Source organism: Porites lutea, chromosome 12 (assembly GCF_958299795.1).
Source record: "Porites lutea chromosome 12, jaPorLute2.1, whole genome shotgun sequence".
NCBI classification, from domain to species: Eukaryota; Metazoa; Cnidaria; class Anthozoa; order Scleractinia; family Poritidae; genus Porites; species Porites lutea.
Genome location: NC_133212.1, coordinates 4,447,255 through 4,467,951, shown reverse-complemented (window position 1 = coordinate 4,467,951; position 20,697 = coordinate 4,447,255). Strand labels below are relative to the sequence as shown.

The 20,697-nt window shown below is 37.8% G+C and overlaps 4 protein-coding genes across 4 annotated transcripts; all 4 read right to left on the bottom strand.

The window, feature by feature from the left end:
• Positions 1-2,121: 2,121 nt before the first annotated feature.
• On the bottom strand, positions 2,122-3,157 carry LOC140921315 (melanopsin-A-like). The gene has a single exon (XM_073371309.1). The coding sequence runs from the start codon at positions 3,155-3,157 to the stop codon at positions 2,168-2,170; it is 990 nt and encodes a 329-aa protein (XP_073227410.1). The 3' UTR covers positions 2,122-2,167.
• A 2,157-nt stretch (positions 3,158-5,314) lies between these two features.
• Positions 5,315-6,271, bottom strand: LOC140921938 (melanopsin-like). The gene has a single exon (XM_073371951.1). The coding sequence runs from the start codon at positions 6,269-6,271 to the stop codon at positions 5,315-5,317; it is 957 nt and encodes a 318-aa protein (XP_073228052.1).
• Positions 6,272-11,092: 4,821 nt separating this feature from the next.
• Positions 11,093-12,049, bottom strand: LOC140921937 (melanopsin-like). Its single transcript, XM_073371950.1, has one exon. The coding sequence runs from the start codon at positions 12,047-12,049 to the stop codon at positions 11,093-11,095; it is 957 nt and encodes a 318-aa protein (XP_073228051.1).
• Positions 12,050-17,715: 5,666 nt separating this feature from the next.
• Positions 17,716-18,690, bottom strand: LOC140921936 (rhodopsin, GQ-coupled-like). Its single transcript, XM_073371949.1, has one exon. It carries the CDS (start codon positions 18,688-18,690, stop codon positions 17,716-17,718), a length of 975 nt encoding a protein of 324 aa, XP_073228050.1.
• Between the last annotated feature and the right edge of the window lie 2,007 nt (positions 18,691-20,697).

Genomic DNA, 20,697 nt, shown 5'->3' with positions numbered 1-20,697 from the left:
AATAGTGCTAGGATTCTAACGATTCTAACGACGACATGCACCAGTTTATGGTTTTAGTATTGATATAAAATAATTGACATTAAAATTAATAGAGTGCTGAAAAGTTATATGTTATGAATAGTTTTATGAATATGAAAGGATGTTCTACAAGTAATCTCAACAGAAATTTGATTCAATAACCAAAAAACGTTGATTCACATCGATAGCTCCAATTTCGCTATGTAATTTTGATAAGCAATCAAGAAATGCGTGAATAAAATCGAGAACATGCCTTTCCAACCCTCTCCAATTTATTCCTATCCTTGACATATGAGCCAATCTGCCTTTTTTCTAGTAAAACCTTCTGTGTAGTTATCTTCTGATAGCAAACCGCGTGTATGTCAAAAGCTCGGGAATGGCCCCGGGGTTGGCAAATGCCCGGCCCCGGGCAGTGCAAAATTTGCAAATGCCCCATCCCTGGGACTGACAAGGCGGGCAAATGCCCCCCAGTAGTCCGGGGGGGGGGGCGGCGCTGGGCGCAGGTGGGATTGATTGATGCATTAATTAATGTATAAGCCGTTTAGCCAAGGAAGCAAACATTTAATTTTGTGGCATAGTCATTAACGCCAATTTCTATAGCGTTTTATCGTTTCATTTTCCTTGGGTGAATGTTCGTTTCTGATAATAGAATATAAATTAATAGCGATTTCGGCTCCACTACGCAGTACAACATGAATAGAAAAACCATTCTGTTTATTTTGGCTGTTTCGGCCGAGCACCGCAGATATAACAATACATTATACAACATCTTCTATTACATTCAAATATGTGGTGTAAGAACTAGAACAGAGCTGAGCGACAGTTTACACAGAATACAGTCAGAACAGAGGCCAGAAAAAACCTGCCGGAAAAAAAACCTCAGTAAGGAAAAAAATTCGGCAGGAAATCTGGGTAGGATCCTTGGCTCATGCTCTGAAAAGCCCATCCTACGAAGGGTACACGGCTGGAAGGACTTTGCCCTTATTTACAAAACAAGTATTCCAACAAAGGACGGCAAACTCTAAATAATTTAAGGAAACGCAAACGAGCTAAGAAACCCCTGGAAAAATCGAACTGCCACTAGTGAATCAAATATATACTAAAATAAATAAATAAATAAAAAATAACATGAGCTAGACGAGGTGTGGGCCTAGAATGCTTTCCCACGTGATAAGCATCCGTTTTATAGCGCTCCATTCTACCCATACTGCACTTCAACTGCCCCAGTCCCCACTGCTCCCGTGCCGCAGAAATATTTCATTTCTGGCTAATTCGTATCCACTCAAACGCCGGAAATTCCATATTATTATTTTTATTTTTACTTGCCAATATTACGTTGAATTTGGAGGCATGCTTTAAGTCGGAAGCGAATTTTACAACACTGCCTGAAACTCGTATTGCAGAGGTGGCGCGTATAGTACGTTGCAATCATTTCAATAGGTTTGTAATTTGCTGCCGTGCTCGCACAAACAAACAAGTGATGCGTACAATGTTCAGTCAATACATGTAAAATCAGGGAGCAGGAAGATAAATAAAAATAAAGAACGCAATAATGACATCAATAGAAGTTTGGGTTCACGCAACTCACAACTCGAAAAAGCAAGCATATGGAACATGAGCTTTTATTCAACACTAATAACCTCTGTTGATACTAGTAATGATAATGTATTAAGTAAACGTTAACGAACATTTAGATGCTGCAAATGTTTCTTTATTGTTTCGAATGATTATCATTTTATTAAATCGAAAATTCATTGACGTTATTGAATGTCCTTCTCTATTTCAAAATTTACTGACCGCACGAAAATTAAGACGTTAGTTTATTTTCCTGCAATGATTACACATTCATTATATTGACTGATATTTTGACTCTAATGAAAATTTATTTCCTGGTAATGAAGGGCAAAATGGGTACAATATTCTAAATATACAACTACAAACGTTTTATATAGGAGAATCATAGTGCTCACGGAGACAAAGCGAGATATTCGTTAGAGAGCTGGGTTGGGTCTAACACAAGTTAATCAAATGAAGGTGTACTCATCAACCCATGTCTGCTCACTTGTACAGTGTGTTTAGTATCTGCATAATACGCATTTGCTGCAAGCTAATTCTAAGCCCTCATGTCATCCCAAGAAATAGATGGACTTCAAGACTTGGTTTCATTTCCTGTACGACTCGGCGTCACTTGGTCGTTGCCATGCCGACCAAAACTTAAAGCTCTTTTGAAGGCCGCTCGGAACTGTGGATTCATGATGCCGTATATAATTGGATTTGCTAAACTACTTGTGAACATAAGGCAAGCCACTGTCATAAAAATCCTCCTGGGAATAAAACACCCGGCGGTCTCAACAATCACAACGGTACAGCTTGGTCCCCATGTCATCAAAAACGTACAAACGACAGTGAAACTGGTTTTCAAGAGTTTTATATCAGTTCGACGACGTTGTGATGGGGTCACTCCATCTTCTGTGTTATGGGCATTTAGATTTTGAGTGCTTTCTCTGAGAGTCTTATAAATCTTGTAGTAGAAATAAAACATTGCAGTGGTGGTTACCATGAACAGTCCTGTGACAGCTATGGCATATGAAACATACTGAATATTATAGGTAACAGTGCAGAAAGCAAAAGAGGGATGGTACGCCATCTTGCCTCGCCCGTACAATGGCGGTGTTGCAAGAAGCGTAGAAGCTATCCATACCATAACACAGTAGAGTCTTGTCATTCTCTTGCCAGGGAAAAGTTTGTTATACAGTGTTGGTTTAACCACGCGAATGTATCGGTTGAAGGCGATAAGCCCCATATTCAAGAAAGAAGCGAGTCCAAACGTAGACATAATTGCAGCTGAAAGTTCACACCACTTCCCGCTAAAAACCCATGCCCCTTTGTGGAGGCTTATTATCCAAAAAGGCATTTGTAGCGTTGCCATGGAGATGTCAGTTAATGCCAGGTTGTGGATGAACATATTCGTAACTTTCTTGAGCCTGGAGTCATTATTGACAACATAGACGACTATCAAGTTATCGAGGATTGAGGTGACGCAAATAAGAATGGCCAAGGCCACTTCTAAACTTATTTCGCTGCTTGAACGTCCTAAAGGATCGTGGGAACTCGGTTCAGTTTGAGAACTGTTCGCCATATTATATCAGGAGACAATGGAACTGTTAAGCCTGCAAAAACTGATAATAATAAAATAAAAACGATAATTATTACAGCAATCAAGTTGTAATGAAGTGAGAATTGTACCTAACCTGTATAGTAGTTAGTTATAATAGGTAATAGTTGCAAGTTTCTCTCCAAGGGCGGATTTAAAGGTGGGTCCAGCCCCCCCCCCCCCCCCCCCCCCTTTTGTCCGGGAATTTGTTTTCTTTAATATTTCAGCATTACATTGCATTATTTCATTTCCTTTCGCTCCCTCCCTTTTCGCCTCTCTCCTTCCCCTTTTCCCCCAGAAACGCCTGATACTCAGGCTATTTCTAAGAGTTTTCGATGACTTGACTCTTTGAATCTATTTTGGGATAATGAAAGAATGGAGGAATACCGAGTCCTACATCTAAGGTATCAGCTCATCTTATCACGCTTTTCTAAAAGGTTTAAACCAGAGCTTTTTAATTGATGGCTACTTAAAACATTTAAGGGGAAAGATATTGCTTTTTTATGTTAATTCTGTGTTGAAGTTATTACTTACTGCCTATAATTACCCATACACAAAAAGCTCCTGTTGAGTGATGGAGAACAATTTCATCATAGAGCATTAACTATAATAGCTTTTTGGTGATTTTTGCAGGCAGAGCATTAAAGTCGAAAAGGTGGCACAAATTCTTCACGTTTCAATACATGCCTCTCCTTGCCATTCGTTGCAACAGACATCAAAAAACAGTTTACTTCAACACCTAAAATTAACAACAAAACTGGGCCATTATTTTTGGAATTCGGTCAGTGCGCAAAATGTTTTATGTTTAGCATGAACACAGGTCGCCCAAGCTCGAAATATGAGCATCGGCGAGCATCGGCATTGTTGCGTAACATTCAAAATATAAGGATTTGTATGGGAAAAAAACCTATCGTTTCTGTGACCTACGAAAATGAAAGGATTTCGATAAAAAACAGCTTCCCTTACTTAAAATGTGAGTCACGTCTCTCCTGTGTGGTCCACGGGCCGATTTATGGCCAATTTATGGGTTTTTATGTAAACGGTTTTCTCTCTATATAGAGGTATTACCTTTATATAGAGAGAAAACCGTTTACGGATTTTCAACATACAAAGTTGAGTCCTTTTCAAACTCTCAGCCTCGCGTTTATTCTTAAAATATTCTTGAAATTCCACAAATTTCGGCCTCGATATTCTTATGAAATATATTGTTATAGAAAAAATAGTATAATTACACGCATGCAAATTTATGGTATCATGGTGTCTTCTCATTAAGAATAGAAAAACTCATAAACCTCACTCTTGTAATTACTGCTTTAGTTTATGATTATTGACTGCGGTCACCTGTTCCAACGGGGCCGACCATTTGACTTTGAGGGGCAGGGGGGAGGGGGGTTTGAGTGATATAAAAAATATCCTGCAGACTGTTTTCGAGGGGAAAAGAATCTTGCACTAAATACGTTTAATAATGTATAATGTTGTAAAAAAATCGTACACGGTTGAATGCCAGGAAAAAATTCTTTTACCAGAGGTTTGGGGAAAAAACATTTCTTTCCCAAGCCGAATCACCCATACCCTCCTTCCCCCTCATCCTGAAAAATCAAATGGTCGGCCCCTAAAGAACAAATGTGTTGTTATTAAAGAAATTATGGGTGCCACTGGATAAATGAATGTGCATTCGGTTTTTTTTTCGCGGATATATTTATTTATCTTAAAAGAATTGTTTTTGCAAAATTATTATCGTCATTCGAAAGAGGTTTATTAGGGAAATTTCTCGTTTTGGATTAAAGGGGAGTTTCTTGACCCTTCTTAGTACGTTTTTCGACTTTTTATGGTAGCCTTTGAGTCAGGAAAAGACACACCAGTATAATTTTGGACTCTGTTTTTATTTACATGGAACTCCTCACTCATTTAACCTCGGGATTTTCCTTGTTTGGCTCTCAAGGACTTTGTATGTGTGAGAGATCTTGCGTGGCTAGGTTACCAGAAATTCGTTATCGTGACTTATGAGCCCGTGTCATACTACTATTTACAGCGGTTTCAACCATTATCAACGCCGTGATATAGTACAGCACATGTACAGTAAAAAGAATAAAGATTGGCTACGAGGCTTATTCTTGGTTCGATTTTTTATAGAACCCTGACTTAGTGGTTGTTGTTCAAAGAACCTAATTTTAAAGCTCTTTTGAAAGCCTCTTTGAATTGCGGATTCATAATTCCGTATATAATTGGATTTACCAAACAACTTGTGTTCATAATGAAAATAACTGACACAGAAATTTCTCTGGGGATAACGAACCCAGCAGTCTCAAGACTCATAGCAACAGACACTGTTCCCCATGACATCAGAAATACACAAACGACCGTAAAGCAGGTTTTCAAGAGTCTTACATCAGTCTCAGGACGTGCTGAGGGGGCCGCTCCATCTTGTACGCTATGGGAATTTAGATTTTGAGTGCTTTCTTTAAGAGTTTTATATATGTTATAGTAGCAGTAAAATATTGAAACTGTGGTTCCGTTGATCACCCCGCCCACGGTAACTATGGTATATGAAATATTCTCGATTTTCCAATCGAAACCGCAGACAGCGTATGAAGGGTAGTATATCATCTTGCCCCAGCCGTACAATGGCGGTGTTGCAGCAAGTATTGAAGCTATCCACACGATTACACAGTAAAATATTGCCATTCTCTTGCTCGGGAAAAGGTAGTTGTACAGAGCTGGTTTGGCGACTCGGATGTATCGATTGAAGGCGATAAGCCCCATAGTCAGGATAGAAGCAGCCCCTAACGTCATCATAAGTGCAGCTGAGAGCCCACACCACTTCTCACTAAAAATCCAAGTCCCTGTACGTAAGGTTATTATCCAAAAGGGCATGTGCAGCGATGCCATGGAAATGTCAGTCAATGCCAGGTTGAAGATGAATACATATGTTAAGCTCTTGAGTCTGGAGTCTTTATGGACAACATAGATGACTAACAAGTTGTCGAGGATGGAGGTGATGCAAAAAAGAATAGACAAGGTCACTGCTAAACCAATTTCACTGGGTGAACGTCCAAGGGGGTCATGGGAACTTCGTGCAGTTTGAGAGATGTTTTGCATGTTGTGTCAGGACAACCTGCACATAAAGGATAAATATAGAGTAACAATATCAATACTAAAACGACAATAATACAATGTAAGTGACGATACTGATGATAATTATTTTGGTATAAAAAAACAAGTATTTCGTTAAAAAATTATTATAAACTCTTGAGCTTGTAGATGCTGCAAACAACATTTGAAACATTAAACGGCGTGTAAGAGAAGTAAGAAGACCCCGGCTAGGATATGAGTCAAGAGGGATATTCAACAGGAATTTCTATCCCCAATGTTGCTTGTTATTGCAATATTTCCTCTCAGTAGCATACTGCCCGAGTATGTATAGCTGGCTAGCAGCCAAGGAAACAAGAAGACAAGGTGAATCATCTTATATTCATTAACGATTTGGAACTGTATGGAAGGAAATACGAACTGAAGAGAATTGCAACTCACCTGTGCAAAAGGTTCGCGTGTACAGCAGTCAGACACTAAGAAGTGAAGAAAACAATCGGATTGAGAAGCGGGAGGAGAAAGAGGAGGCTGGAAGAGGAAACAAAGAAATTAAGGAGGAGGAGGAAGAGGAAAAACAATGAAAATGAGAAGATCGAGGAGGAGGAGGAGGAGGAGGAGGAGGAGGAGGAGGAGGAGGGACAACAATAAAAATTGTAGTGGCGCTGGTGGACGCAAAACAGTTAAAATAGGGTGGTTGGGATGGAAAAATTAAAAAATAACAGAGGGGGAAAAAATCGAGGAGGAGGAGGAGAGAATAGGTTGGTAAAAAATTGTGCTTCATGAAAGAAAGAGCAGGTTTAAACTGAGACATTCCTCGTCCTTTAAATAACTAGAATACCTGTCAAACCGGTAAAACCACTTAAAAAGAGCTCATTACAATATTTTATGAGATTTCTTCGCATTTTTATAAACTATGACGTCATCGGCGTTAATCTATTCCTGCAAACTTAAGAGAAGGATAATTCGGTCCCTATTATACTACTCCCATCCTTAAATAAAAATCCCTTTTGTTATTCCAATTGATGTCCCCACCACTGAACGCACCTGTCCTCGCTGTGCAAAAACCATTGTAAAATTAAAATTATGGAAACCATAAGGAAAGACAAATAAATGATTTTTATAGGGTTATAACTATATAAAAAAGATGTATTGGAAAAGTCCCCGCAAAATCGACAGGAAGTTTTGCGTTTACTCCACTCATATTTATTTATTTCACTATACAACCTATCGTGCCAATCTGTAATTTTGTAATTTTTTGTGGACCTGAAGTTTTGTTCCGCGTGGTGCTTGTGTTTAACCGTTTCTAGAACGTAATGGTAAGCTATATTTTGGTATAGGCACTTTGAAGTAAAAAAAGTGTAAACGGGACAAAAACAAAACGCTATTTCTGTCATTCATAAATTTCATGCTGTTTTCTTTGCAAGGGGTCTGTTAAATCAATTCAAACATTTCAACTTTCCGTAATGACTAACTTATAAAAATATAACTTTCAAATGCATGTATCTGTAGCCCTAACTTTCCTGAAATGTAGGGCCTAAAACGGCGAGCTTAGAAGTGGCAAACACACTGTTTTCAGCTTACCTGTCAATCGAGCGTACTATTTCACCAAATTAGCCAGGGCAGTTCGGGCACGTTACTTTTGCAGGCTCCTCCTCTGTTTGCTTTTGATCTTTTTAATGTACCTATCGAAGACTAATGTACCTATTGAAGACTAAATATATTGTTGTTACATTGCTTTTATTCTGTTAGCTCAAAGTAACTCTCCTCTTTTATTTATAGATAAATGGTAACAATTGAACGCCAGTAACTTACAATGTCTTCTGATAAAAGCCCTAAAACGGTAAGCTTCGAAGGTGGCAAATAAAAACCTCACTTTTAACTTACCTTGCCTATAAATCTGAAAAACTCACCAACTTTTTGGAAAGTTTAGCCACGTTGCTTTTGCAGAGGGCTTCTGCTCGGTTTTGCTTTGTAAAATGAAATGCTGCCATCTAATAAGGACTTTATGGTGGGAATTTATTTTATTGTCAACAGCTGCCTTCTAATAAACGGCTTTGTATAGACATTTTCAGCTTCCATGTTTTGTTTTCACTTTATGGTCTCAAGAGATTTTCAAAGATAATTATTCCGCACTCGTGTGCACTTGGATGGGACAAAATTTGAAAGAAACTCTTTTGTTGGGTAACATTACATGCTCTGAAACGTGGGAAGTAAACATACAGGGTGTCTTTGGTTTTACTGAGGACAAAGTAGTTTTTTGTTGAAAGAGTTTTCTGCTGTAAAAAAGTCAAATATTTTTAATATACATTAAAGTTTTTCATGGGTAATAACAATATTCATTCAAACCGCTTTATTACCAAGACTAATTTGCACAAGAAAGAAAAACCCGGAAGGATTCTGTACTTAAGTAGGAGTAAAATGACGCCATCGTGCAAAAGGCCTATTGTCGCCTAATTGTCTTATGAATACCTTCTAATAAACGGCATTGTATTGTGCTCGGCTTTATTGGTAACAAAATGTTTTTTTGTTAGTCGCATTCAAGTACTTTCTTTCTCTTTTTGGGAAAAAGTCAAATAAGTTCAATGTACCTTTTTCACAGTATAACAAATTGATTCCAAGAAGCTACCAACTATGCCAAGACCATGTGTTCAATGTAGTATCAAAGCGAATGCAGAGTTTTCGGCCCTGATTAATTACGCAAAATTAAAACATACCAAAGCGAGTAAACCAGCAAACACATAAATGATTATCCCTAATGTGAAACTTAGAATTAACTTTAATATCAAAAACACATTGACCCTGTTTTATTTAGCCAAAGTGCGATTAGAAGTCAGAAAATATATTCTGACTACTTCTTTTGTCTTATTAGCACCTGGGAAGCCCAGCCCCCTCATTATGTTTTCTTCTGGGCTTTCATATATGCTTCATTCTTGTATTTACTGTATTTTATTTCTGTTGCTAGACATGAATAAAGTAATGGAACTTAAGTAAAACCAAAGTAAATTTCAAATTTTAAATCTGACGAAGTCCTTTTTCATCCATGTTATACTGAATTTTATCCTCAATTTTCTGTTTTGCACATTATATTTTCAGTTTTTTTCTTTCCAATCCAAACTGGATAAAAACCACGATAATATATATGCAGGCTAATAAAATCTCCTTACTGACTTTTACTGCAAAAGAGTAATCAGCTATCAATATATGAGAGTCGGAAGATAAAAAGTGCGTCAGCTCTTACACTTAATATCAAGCACTGCTGCGAATGAAAGGACATAAAGCCGTATTACATAATGACGCTATTGAGAAATGAACTGTTTTCCATTTACCTCGATGTAATTGCTAGTTATACAAGACTAGTCTCTCGAGACGTACTCAAATCGTTTTCTTAAAAGTGTCTTTTTTTATAGTAAACTATCAATTGTAAAGACTTCGAGCTTTGGCTGTTGGCAGGAGGGGCTGTAAATGGTCAGTTTTTCAACAACTTTAATAGTGCATGATCCCCCGGGGGGGACTCCGCCTATGAAAGGGGTGGGGATGCTCGTCGGAAATTTTGAATGAAACCCCTAAAGGAGACCGATCTGGGCGTGACCCAAGCTTTTTTTGACCCCTAAAAGAGACCATGTTAAGACACAGACAAATGAGAAAACTTGGATTTATATGACTGGAGTAAATACAACGCATTAAAAATATACATTATCAAATATATATTTTTAAGTTTTTTTCGCGTGCAACCCTAAACGAGACCTTCACGGGTAAATATGATGGCGTTTTGCCCAGAACACCCTAAGTGAGACCAAAATCCGAAATTTACACCCCTAAGCGAGACGACGAGCATCACCACCCATCTCATATGCCGATTCCCCCCCCCCCCCCCCCCTCCCCGGGCATGATTCTTTGCTGGGCATGAGCAAAGAATTTGCATATGTTTCACCTAAACAAGCCAATGTTTACTGAAGCAGAGCTTTACGTTCTTTAGTTCTCATTCATTCTCATTCAAAGCCTGCTTAAATGGCGTTTATAGGGCAAGAAACAGAAAGAAAACAATACAGAGACATCTCTTTATGAGGTATGGTCACTTCAATAGCTGTTTAATTCATTTTGACCATTTTATCGATCTTGCGATACATTCTCATAGAAATCGTGATCTGTAATACACTGTATATCCGCTGAAAGTCATCCAAATTTAGTGCAAACATTCGAAACCTAATTTTCTCCGCTTTTGATCGCTTTTAATAATCTGAACAGTATTTTAGGTAAGCAGCCTTTAATTTAGCGTAAACATCGTTGTATTTCATCGCAACAAATTTATCCTGACTTATGGGTGTAACACATATTCCTATTTACAGTGGTTTCAGCCATTATCAATGCAAGGTTAAATCAGAATACCACACGAAAGTATGTCCCGTAATTCTTGCCTTGTATCGTCTCAAGAGATTAAAATGCGGCTGTGTCACGGATTTTTTATTTAATGATAACGCCAGTGACACTTCCTTATTGCCCATGGAAGTTGAAAAAACAACGTGTGAAAGACAAATTCTAGTTCTGTGTCAGCAACTACCTACCAAGCCCTATATAAAACGTTACAAACTACAAGTTTACAAAAACAACAATTGTAATCTGCTTCAACCTTCTTCAAGTTTTTCCATCTGTGCCTCCTGTGGTATTTGGTGTATGTTTTATGCCTTTTTCAACGTTTTGGGCGCGGATGTTTTTCTCAATTTGGAGGCGGTTCTCACTGTTCGAATTTTGATCAGTTAATTTCGTGACAGTAAAGCCCCTCTAATGTTTGTAGGCTACGAGGCTTGGTTCCCCTTTTTTTACCACCCTGACTTAGTGGTTGTTGTTCAAACAACCTAATTTTAAAGCGCTTTTGAAGGCCTCTTTGAATTGCGGATTCATAATTCCGTATATAATTGGATTTACCAAATAACTTGTGTTCATAATGAAAACAACTGACACAGAGATTTCTCTGGGGATAAGGAACCCAGCAGTCTCAAGACTCATAGCAATAGACACTGTTCCCCATGACATCAGAAATACACAAACGACCGTAAAGCAGGTTTTCAAGAGTCTTACGTCAGTCTCAGGACGTGCTGAGGAGGCCGCTCCATCTTGTACGCTATGGGTATTTAGATTTTGAGCGCTTTCTTTGAGAGTTTTATAAATCTTGTAGTAGCAGTAAAATAATGAAACTGTGGTGCCGTTGATCACTCCGCCCCCGATAACTATGGCATATGAAATATTCTCGATTTTCCAATCGAAACCGCAGACAGCGTATGAAGGGTAGTATATTATCTTGCCCCAGCCGTACAATGGCGGTGTTGCAAAAAGCATTGAAGCTATCCACACGATTACACAGTAGAATATTGCCATTCTCTTGCTCGGGAAAAAGCTGTTGTACAGAGCTGGTTTGACGACTCGGATGTATCGGTTGAAGGCGATAAGTCCCATGGTCAGAACAGAAGCATTTGCCAACGTCATCATAAGTGCAGCTGAGAGCCCACACCACCTCTCACTAAAAACCCAAGTCCCCGTACGTAAGGTTGTTATCCAAAAGGGCATGTGCAGCGATGCCATGGAAATGTCAGTCAATGCCAGGTTGAAGATGAATACATACGTTAAGCTCTTGAGTCTGGAGTCTTTATAAACAACATAGACAACTAATAGGTTGCCGAAGATGGAGGTGATGCAGAAAAGAATAGACAACGCCACTTCCAAACCAATTTCACTAAGCGAACGTCCTAGTGGGTCATGGGAACTTTGTTCAGTTTGAGAATTGTTCTGCATGTTATATCGGGACAACCTGCACAAAAAAGATAAAGATAGAGTAACAATATCAATACTTAAACGACAATAATACAATGAAAGTGACGATACTGATGATAACTATTTTGTTACAAAACAAGAAATATTTCTTTAAACTATTATTATATCAACTCTTGAGCTTGTAGACTTTGCAGACAACATTAAACGGTGGGAAGTATGAAGACCCCAGCGAGGATATGGGTGAGGAGGGGTATTCAACGGGAATTTGCTATCCCCAATGTTGCTTGTGACTGCAATATTGCCTCTCAGTAGGATATTGAGATTCCTCCGCATTTTATGACGGCTCTGACGTCATCGGCGTTAATGTATTGCACTGCAAGATAATGAGATTCCCCCGCATTTTATTCAAGAGAAAAACTTTAAAGGCAATGACGTTATTTGCGTAAATGTATTCCTAAGCACGTTTTCTTGCAAAAAAGGATAATTCGGTCACCACTATTATCCTACTCCCATTCTTAGCTAAACATCAATTTTGTTATTTCAGTTAATATAAGCACCAATGGGAGCACCTGTCGTCACTGTGCAAAAATCTTGTTTGTAAAACCGAAATTTTTTTTAAAATAAGGAGAGACAAATATTAAATGATTTTTGGAGGGTTACAACTATAAAAAGATATATCTGAAAAGTCTCCTAGATTGAAACGAACTTTTGATTTTACTCTACAGTTTCACTATACAACCTATCGTGCCACTTTGTAATTTCGTAATTTTTGGTGGACCTGTGCGTGTATTAAACAGTTCCTAAAACGTAGTGGTAAGCTCTATGGTGATTGATATAGGTAGTTCGAAGAAAAAACGTGTAAACGGAGCAACACCAAAAAAGCTTTTAATTTTCCTTTTAAATTTCATGTTGTGTTCTTTTAAAGGGTTTACTGAAAAAATTCAAATGTTTTCACTTTTATATATTAAATTGTAACTTTATCAAGATTTTACCAATGGAGTTTTACTGTAGCTATTAGTTTACCGAAACAATGAGGACTAAAACGCAAGCTTAGAAGTTGCGAACACACTGTTTTCAGCTTACCTGTCAATCGAGCGTACACTTTCTGGGTAGTTTAGGCACGTTACTTTTGCAGCCTCCTCCTCTGTTTGCTTTTAATCTTTTTAATTCTACAATGTGCCTATTGAAGACTTAATATATGGTTGTTACATTGCTTTCATCCTGTTAGCTCAAAGTAACTCTCGTTTTTATATTTATATAGATAAATAGCAACAATTGAACGCCAGTAACTAAGAATGTCTTCTGATAAAAGCCCTAAAACGGTCTAACGGTAAGCTTTGAAGGTGGCAAATGTAAACCCTTGCTTTTATCTTACCTTGCCTATCAATCTGAAAAACTCAACAAATTTCTGGAACGTTTGGCCTCGTTGCTTTTGCTGAGGACTCCTTTCGGTTTTGCTCTGTAAAATGAAATGCTGCTATATAATGAAAACTTAATGATGGGAATTTATTTCATCATCAACAACTGCCTTCTAATAAACGGCTTTGTAAAGACTTTTTCAGCTTGCATGTTTTGTTTCCCCCATTCAGATCACTTAATGGTCTCAAGAGATTTTCATAGATTATGTCGCACTTGTGTTTACGTGGGTCGGACAAAATTTGAAAGAAACTCTTTTCTTGGGTAACATCACATAGTCCTGAATGTGGAAAGAAAACATACAGGGTGTCTTTGGTTTTATTTGGGACAAATTGGCTTTTTGTTGTTAAAAAAGAGAAGAAAGAGTTTTAAAAGTTTTTCATAGGTAATAACGTAACAATATTCATTGAAAACGCCAAGACTAATTTGCACAAGAAAGAAAAACCCGGAAGGATTCTGTAGTTAAGTAGTAGTAAAATGACTCCATCGTGGAAAAGGCCTATTGTCGTCAACTAAATGAATGCCTTCTAATAAACGGCCTTGTATTGTGTTCGGCTTTATTGGTTATTTTCTCTCTGTTTTTGGGAAAAAGTCAAATAATTTCAATGTACCTTTTTCACAGTATAACAAATTGATTCCAAGAAGCTACCAACAACCTTGATGCCAAGACTATGTGTTCGATGTAGTATTAAAGCGAATGCAGAGTTTTTGGCCCTGATTTCTTATAGTTAATTACGCAAAATTAAAATATACCAAAGCGAATGAACCAGAAAACACATAAATGATTATCCCTTATGTGAAAGAATTAACTTTAATAACTAAAACACATTCATCCTGTTTTGTTTACCCGAAGTGCGATTGGAAGTCATAAAATTTATTCTGACTACGTCTTTTGTTTTTAATTATTAGCACCTGAGAAGCCCAGGTTTTAAACGCCTCATTATTTTTTCTTCTCAGCTTTCATATATGCTTCATCCTTGTATTTACTGTATTTTATTCCTGCTAGAGTGAATAAAGTAATGGAACTTAAGTAAAACCAAAGTAAATTTCAAATATAAAATCTTTTTTCATCCATGTTATACTGAATTTTATCCTTAATTTGCTCTGTTTTGCACATTATATTACTATTTTTCGTCTTTTCAATCCAAACTGGATAACTACGATCATATATATGCAGGCTAATAAAATCTCCTTTTGACTTTTACTGCAAAAGAGTAATCAGCTATAAATAAATGAGAGACGGAAGATAAAAAGTGCGTCAGCTCTTACACTTAAAATCAGACAAGCACTACTGCGAATGAATGGACATAAAGCATATTGCATAATGGCGCTACTAAGAAATGAACTGTTTTCCATTTACCTCGGTGTAATTGCTCCTTCTACAAGACTAGTCTCTCGTGATGTACCCAACTCGTTTTCTTAAACGTGTCTTTTTTTATAGTAAACTAGCAATTGTAAAGACTTTGAGCTTGGGTTGCTGGCATGAGGGGCTGAAAATGGGCAGTTTTTCAACAACTTTATAGTGTATGATCCTTTGCTGGGCATAAGAAAAGCCTTTGCTTCTGTTTCACCTAAACAAGCCATTGTTTACTGAAACAGATGTTTACATTCTTAAGTTCTCACTCCCATTTCTTTCTTGCGAATCAGAAATCCTCAAAATCTCAGGTAATGTTCTGCTTTCTATCGTTAACTGGATGCTGAAAAGTCACAGAAACTTAAATGTAAGTTGTTTTATTTAAAAGGTTAAACAGACATGTGCGGCACCAAGGAGTATATTTTTCAGCTCTTTTCGTCAGAAATATGGCACTATTTGCGCTAGAAATGGCAGTTACGGATTTTAGAAGACGCAATATTTTCTTTTACTCATCTTTTGAGCTGCACCTAAAATAAGCTAATGTTTACAAACAAAGCACTACGTTCCTATTTCATTCCCATTTTTTTTTGTAAATAATTTCCCAAAATCTAAGCTAATATTGTGCTTTCTGTAGTAAACTAGGCACTGAAAAAGTCACAGAAAATTGTACATTGGTTTTATCTAGGATTACATTGGTTTTATCGAAAATAGTGCACAGTTTGCGCTGTAATTGGGTAAGGACACAGATTTTCGAAAACGCAGCTTTTTACTATTATTCATCATTTTAGTTGCGCCTTGACTAAATTGTAGTCCTTTTCAGTTGTGGACGTGCGTTTGCATTCCCTTCGAAGCAGCTTCTGTTTAGCTGAAAACATCAAAAATCATGAAAACATGTATCAGAGTGTGCTTCAGCAACGGTTTGGTCTAAAATGGAGCAGGGATAGTAACACCCTTTCGTCCGGATTGCAGTAGGAACCGAAAAGCATGTCGCACTCCGTCTTCCGCCAAAAGTTTTGAGGACTTAACTCCTTGTACGAAATATCACTGGTCGTTGTTTCTCGGTAATGCCCTCTTTGGTCTCGGGTTCGATTTATACCAGTACTCTCCCTCAGACAGCGGAGTAAAGTTTTGTGCCACAATCTATCAATCATCGAAATTCCATGAATGTGACATCATAGAATTTCGACTTTGAAATAAACGTTTAATGATTAAATAAGAATAGTGAAAGCAAAATATTTAACTCGCAAAAATTAAGCACCTCAGGGTATTTTATTTCTTTATTTCTTTTTCAGTCTAGATAATCACATCATTTACAAACACTCCATTTATCACTTTTTTTGTTTTATGGCCCTCAAGAAAAGGCGTGGTATTTAATATTCCTGAGTCAAATATTTTATTTTTTTGTTTCTGTCATAAGTTAGTAAGTCATTTTAACTGGGAAAAATTTCGAGGTTTGTCCACTTCTATGCGTATGGGACTTGTATAACTTCACTAACACTAAGTGGCCTAAGTAGCTGGCAAAACTTGCCCCGTGCGACTACCGTTCACAACACTACCCCGTGAAATGAATTTGGCGGTAAAGCGGCTCCAAAAATGGGAGGTGAGTGAAGTTGGGATTTTCGCTTGCGGCTTCACCGATCGCTCCGTCGCCGACAAGCAGTAAACGCACTCAGATACTGCCAGCTACAGTATACAGGTTAATAGTTAACAATAGACCTTTCATATTAAGGTCGTCTTATTTGTAATTCGCAACCCTCATCCCGTTTTTGAAAACGGGTTTTGCCAATCGGTCAGATGGATCTTCTTTAAAATACGTGAAAATTGGTTTAATTTTCACGCTAAATTTCTTTCAATGGAATTTTTAAGTCTTTTTTTTGGTTATACTGCTTGAATTTTTATTGTACCGTACAATACTAATCCTCCGAAGAACCATTGATTTCTCAATTAAACTTTGGGCTCTATGTTGTTTTAAGAAACCTTTGCATATTTAAGTACTCATTAGTTTAAGGCCTGAAACTAAGGGGTTTACCTGTGGAAAATGAATTATTGTCTATAACTTCGTCATAGATGATGGCGCTGGATTAAAATTTGGCGCACTTAAAGGACTCATTTTCCTTAACATTTTAAAGTACAAATATTGTGTTCGTAAGTCATGTGATATGTCAAGTGACCATTTTGCTAAAAATCGTAAATTATTGAGCAATTGGTGGCTGGTTTAAGAAAAGAAATAAGCAACAACATTTTTTAAATTCATATTAAATGTTTCTAACACTTCACGTTTAGACAGTGACCATCCATTGCTCTTCATTGAAAAATTATGAGGGAAAGCTTCATTTAACCGCCCAAATTTAATCTTGAATTATTTAAAACTTCAATTTTAAACTTCGCGTACATTCATTCCTAACGTAGAAAGTTAGATATGTTTATCCTCTTTCAGAAAGGCAATTTTTTTATCCAAACAAAGTGAATTCGCCACCAATTCGCCAATTTCCTTCGTTTTTGGTGACCATAATTAAACGTTAAGGCACAAGAAAAACCTCAAGATTTACTATTGAGGAAAAATTCATTTTGTTCTAGGTCACCTAGCGACAGATATTGCCAATCATTCATATCCTCAGAACACACCTTTGACCCAGGCCTTTAACCCCTTGAGTAGTTGGAATCAATCAAACGTAACCCTTAAATGAATAATGTTTCATTGAAATATTGCGAGTTAGCTAGTTAGGAGTTTTCCTCGTTCCTTTACCTAATAGCCACCCTGTTGGTTGCTATTTCTGCCCTCCCCAATCCTCCTGTCTTGTCAAAGTCAACGAGGGCGACACCGACAACACGAACACTAAAAAAACGCCAGCCCTCGAGGCTCATTCTGAGCCCTCATACCTAGAGATCAAAGTTGCCTAGAAGGCTTGGTTCCATTTCATCTAGAACCGTGACATATTTGGTTGTTGCCGTAACCACGAAATGTTAAAGCCCTTTTGAAGGCTGCTCTAAACTGCGGATTCATAATCCCGTATATAATTGGATTTACTAAACTACTTGTGAACATTAGGTACATGGATATTATAAAAATCTCCCTTGGAATAGAGCATCCAGCGGTCTCAAGAACCACAACAAAAGTAGTTGGTCCCCATGTCATCAGGAATACACAAACGACCGCGAAACTAGTTTTCAAGAGTCTGATATCAGTTTCAGGACGTCCTGATGAGGCCAATCTATCTTCCATGCTATGGGCATTTAGATTTTGAGTGCTTTCTTTCAGAGTCTTATAAATCTTGTAGTAGAAGTGAAATATTGAAACTGTCGTTCCGCTGAACACTACGCCCACGATAACAATGGCGTATGAAATATTTTCGAATTTCCAATCAAAACAGCAGGCAGTAAAAAGAGGATGGTACACTATCTTGCCCCAGCCGTATAATGGCGGTGTTGCGAGAAGCAGACTAGCGATCCATACCAGGGCACAGTAGAGTCGTGCCACTCTCTTGCTTGGGAAAAGCCTGCTGTATAGCTCTGGTTTGACGACTCGGATATATCGGTTGAAGGCGATAAGTCCCATATTCAGGGCAGAAGCAATTACTAACGTCCCCAAAACTGCACCTTGAAACTCACACCACGTTTCGCTAAAAATCCAAGTCCCTGTATACAGGCTTGTTACCCAAAAGGGCATGTACAGCGATGCCATGGAAATGTCAGACAATGTTAAGTTGTGGATGAATACATACGTTAAGCTCTTAAGTCTGGAGTCTTTATGGACAACATAGACGACTAATAAGTTGTCGACGAAGGAGGTGAGGCAAATAAGAATGGACAAGGTCACTTCCAAACCTATTTTACTGGTAGAACGTTCTAAGGGGTCATGGAAACTCCTTCCAGTTAGAGAGTTGTTCATCATATTATATGAGGACACGGCCTGGAAAAAGATGAAATAGATAATAATGATGATGATGATAATAATAACAATAATAATAAGGATAGCGATGTTGACGATGACCATGACGGTGACAATAATGATAATGGTTATGATGGTGATGATGACGATGATGATGATGATGATGATGATAGTAGGTACTTACGGGGATTATAGTAGTAAATCTGTACTAGTATCAATCACAACATTAACTTATGAACAAAAGGGCTGTCGAGAGAAAAGTAGGGGAACCAAAGATCAATTGCCTATAGATAGAGTAATATTACGTGACTCCAAGAAAAAGAAAACTAACTTGGCGATTGCATGCCTGGGTGGACTATTAAAAAGCCTACGGTTAAATTTCTTATTCATTAATAATAAAAAAACTCTTTAGCTTCTATCCTCTGCAGACAACAGTAAACGGTTAATGAAGGAAGCATGAAGACCTGGCGAGGGTGTGGTTTAAGCGGCAATTGGGAAAGGGATATTGCACGGAGATATTGCACACTTCTCCCCTATGTTTGTTATTGCAATATTGCCTATCATTGGTATACTGCGTGAGTATGAAGCTGGCTATCAGCTAACCAAAGAAGAGGACAAAGTCAATCATCTGATTATCTTGGATGATTCTAAGATGTATGGAAGGAAAATATAACAAGAAAATTAACTTGGCAGTGCAAAGGGTTTATTTGTTCTACAGTCTCACTGGAATGGATTTTTAAACTGAATAGTGTGCTATGATGGTCGGCAATGAAAACAGGCAAGTCTGTATAGTCAGAAGGGGTGATGTTACCTGATGGAAGTATGTTCCGAATATTGGACGTGAAGAAGAATGGTAAGATATTAGGGTGTTTCGGAGGCTGGTGACATTAAGAATAAGGCAAGGAAGGGTAGTATGAAGAAGGAGTATAATCATTGCTACGCAATGATAGGAAGAGCCGACATCGAATGGTGGCAATATCATCAAGGGCATTAACAGTTTAGCAATATCGCGACTTTGAAACAGTGGAGGGATTGTAAAATATACCAAAAAGTAACTGGTTGAATGGGAAGGTAAAACTCAGGGACGATGCATTACACTCTAAATCCAAATGTCAATGCAAGCTGTTTGTATCTTCCAAAATTAGGAGAAGGGCGTGGATTGTTCAGTGTGAAGAAAGCCATTGACGCTGAAGAACGGAATATTCATTTACATGTCAGTCAAAGTCATTAGCGTCCCTGGAAAACTGCATAGGGAAGGGAGACTGATGGTGAAGTTGGATCACCAAATAAATATAAAGGTAGGAGGCAGGGGAGAGTTGAGGACTGGGGTACAAAGGCGTTACATGGGCAGTTTGAGACATAGACAGATGATCTGTCGAGCGAGTCTTTGAGATGGATAACAACGGAGAGTTACAAAAAAGAGGGGCGCCCATCTTTTTAGCTCAGAATCAGGTATTAAGCCCAGACATCTTACAAGCCAGCTAGGATCAAGAAACAGAATGTGTAACCGAAGTGTAGAATGTGTGGAATTCACATAAAAAGGGACATGACAAACTTGCAAGGAAACACCAAATAGATTGTGGTGGCAAATGGTATGAATGCCAGAATTAGTTCTTAAAATACATTTCTGCCACAAGATCATGTCTCATCCTTCCATTTCAGTTTCAAAAATGACTAAGGAAAAAACCTACTAGATTATTTCCTCTAATTTAGGAACCTAATATGATTATAAAAATAGAATTAATACACAAACTGTAGGAAACATAAAACAGAACTGGATACTGAGAGAGATCGGAAGATTACGGGAGTTCGGATTTGGAAAAAAATTAAAGCTCGCAAAAAAGGAGATTTGCTTTGTCATATTTGGGCATCAAAGTGGAAAATTGATTATCACGAAATAGAAAATTATTTGGTCAATATTGTCTAAAACATCAATTTCCTTACTTCAATTTGTTATCCAGATTAATGGCTGTGCACCTGTCCTTGCTTTACAAAAACGTTTTCATTTCC

Excerpts from the sequence above, each read along its gene's own strand:
- LOC140921936 (XM_073371949.1), bottom strand. The coding sequence starts at position 18,690 with ATGATGAACAACTCTCTAACTGGAAGGAGTTTCCATGACCCCTTAGAA.
- LOC140921937 (XM_073371950.1), bottom strand. The coding sequence starts at position 12,049 with ATGCAGAACAATTCTCAAACTGAACAAAGTTCCCATGACCCACTAGGA.
- LOC140921938 (XM_073371951.1), bottom strand. The coding sequence starts at position 6,271 with ATGCAAAACATCTCTCAAACTGCACGAAGTTCCCATGACCCCCTTGGA.
- LOC140921315 (XM_073371309.1), bottom strand. The coding sequence starts at position 3,157 with ATGGCGAACAGTTCTCAAACTGAACCGAGTTCCCACGATCCTTTAGGA.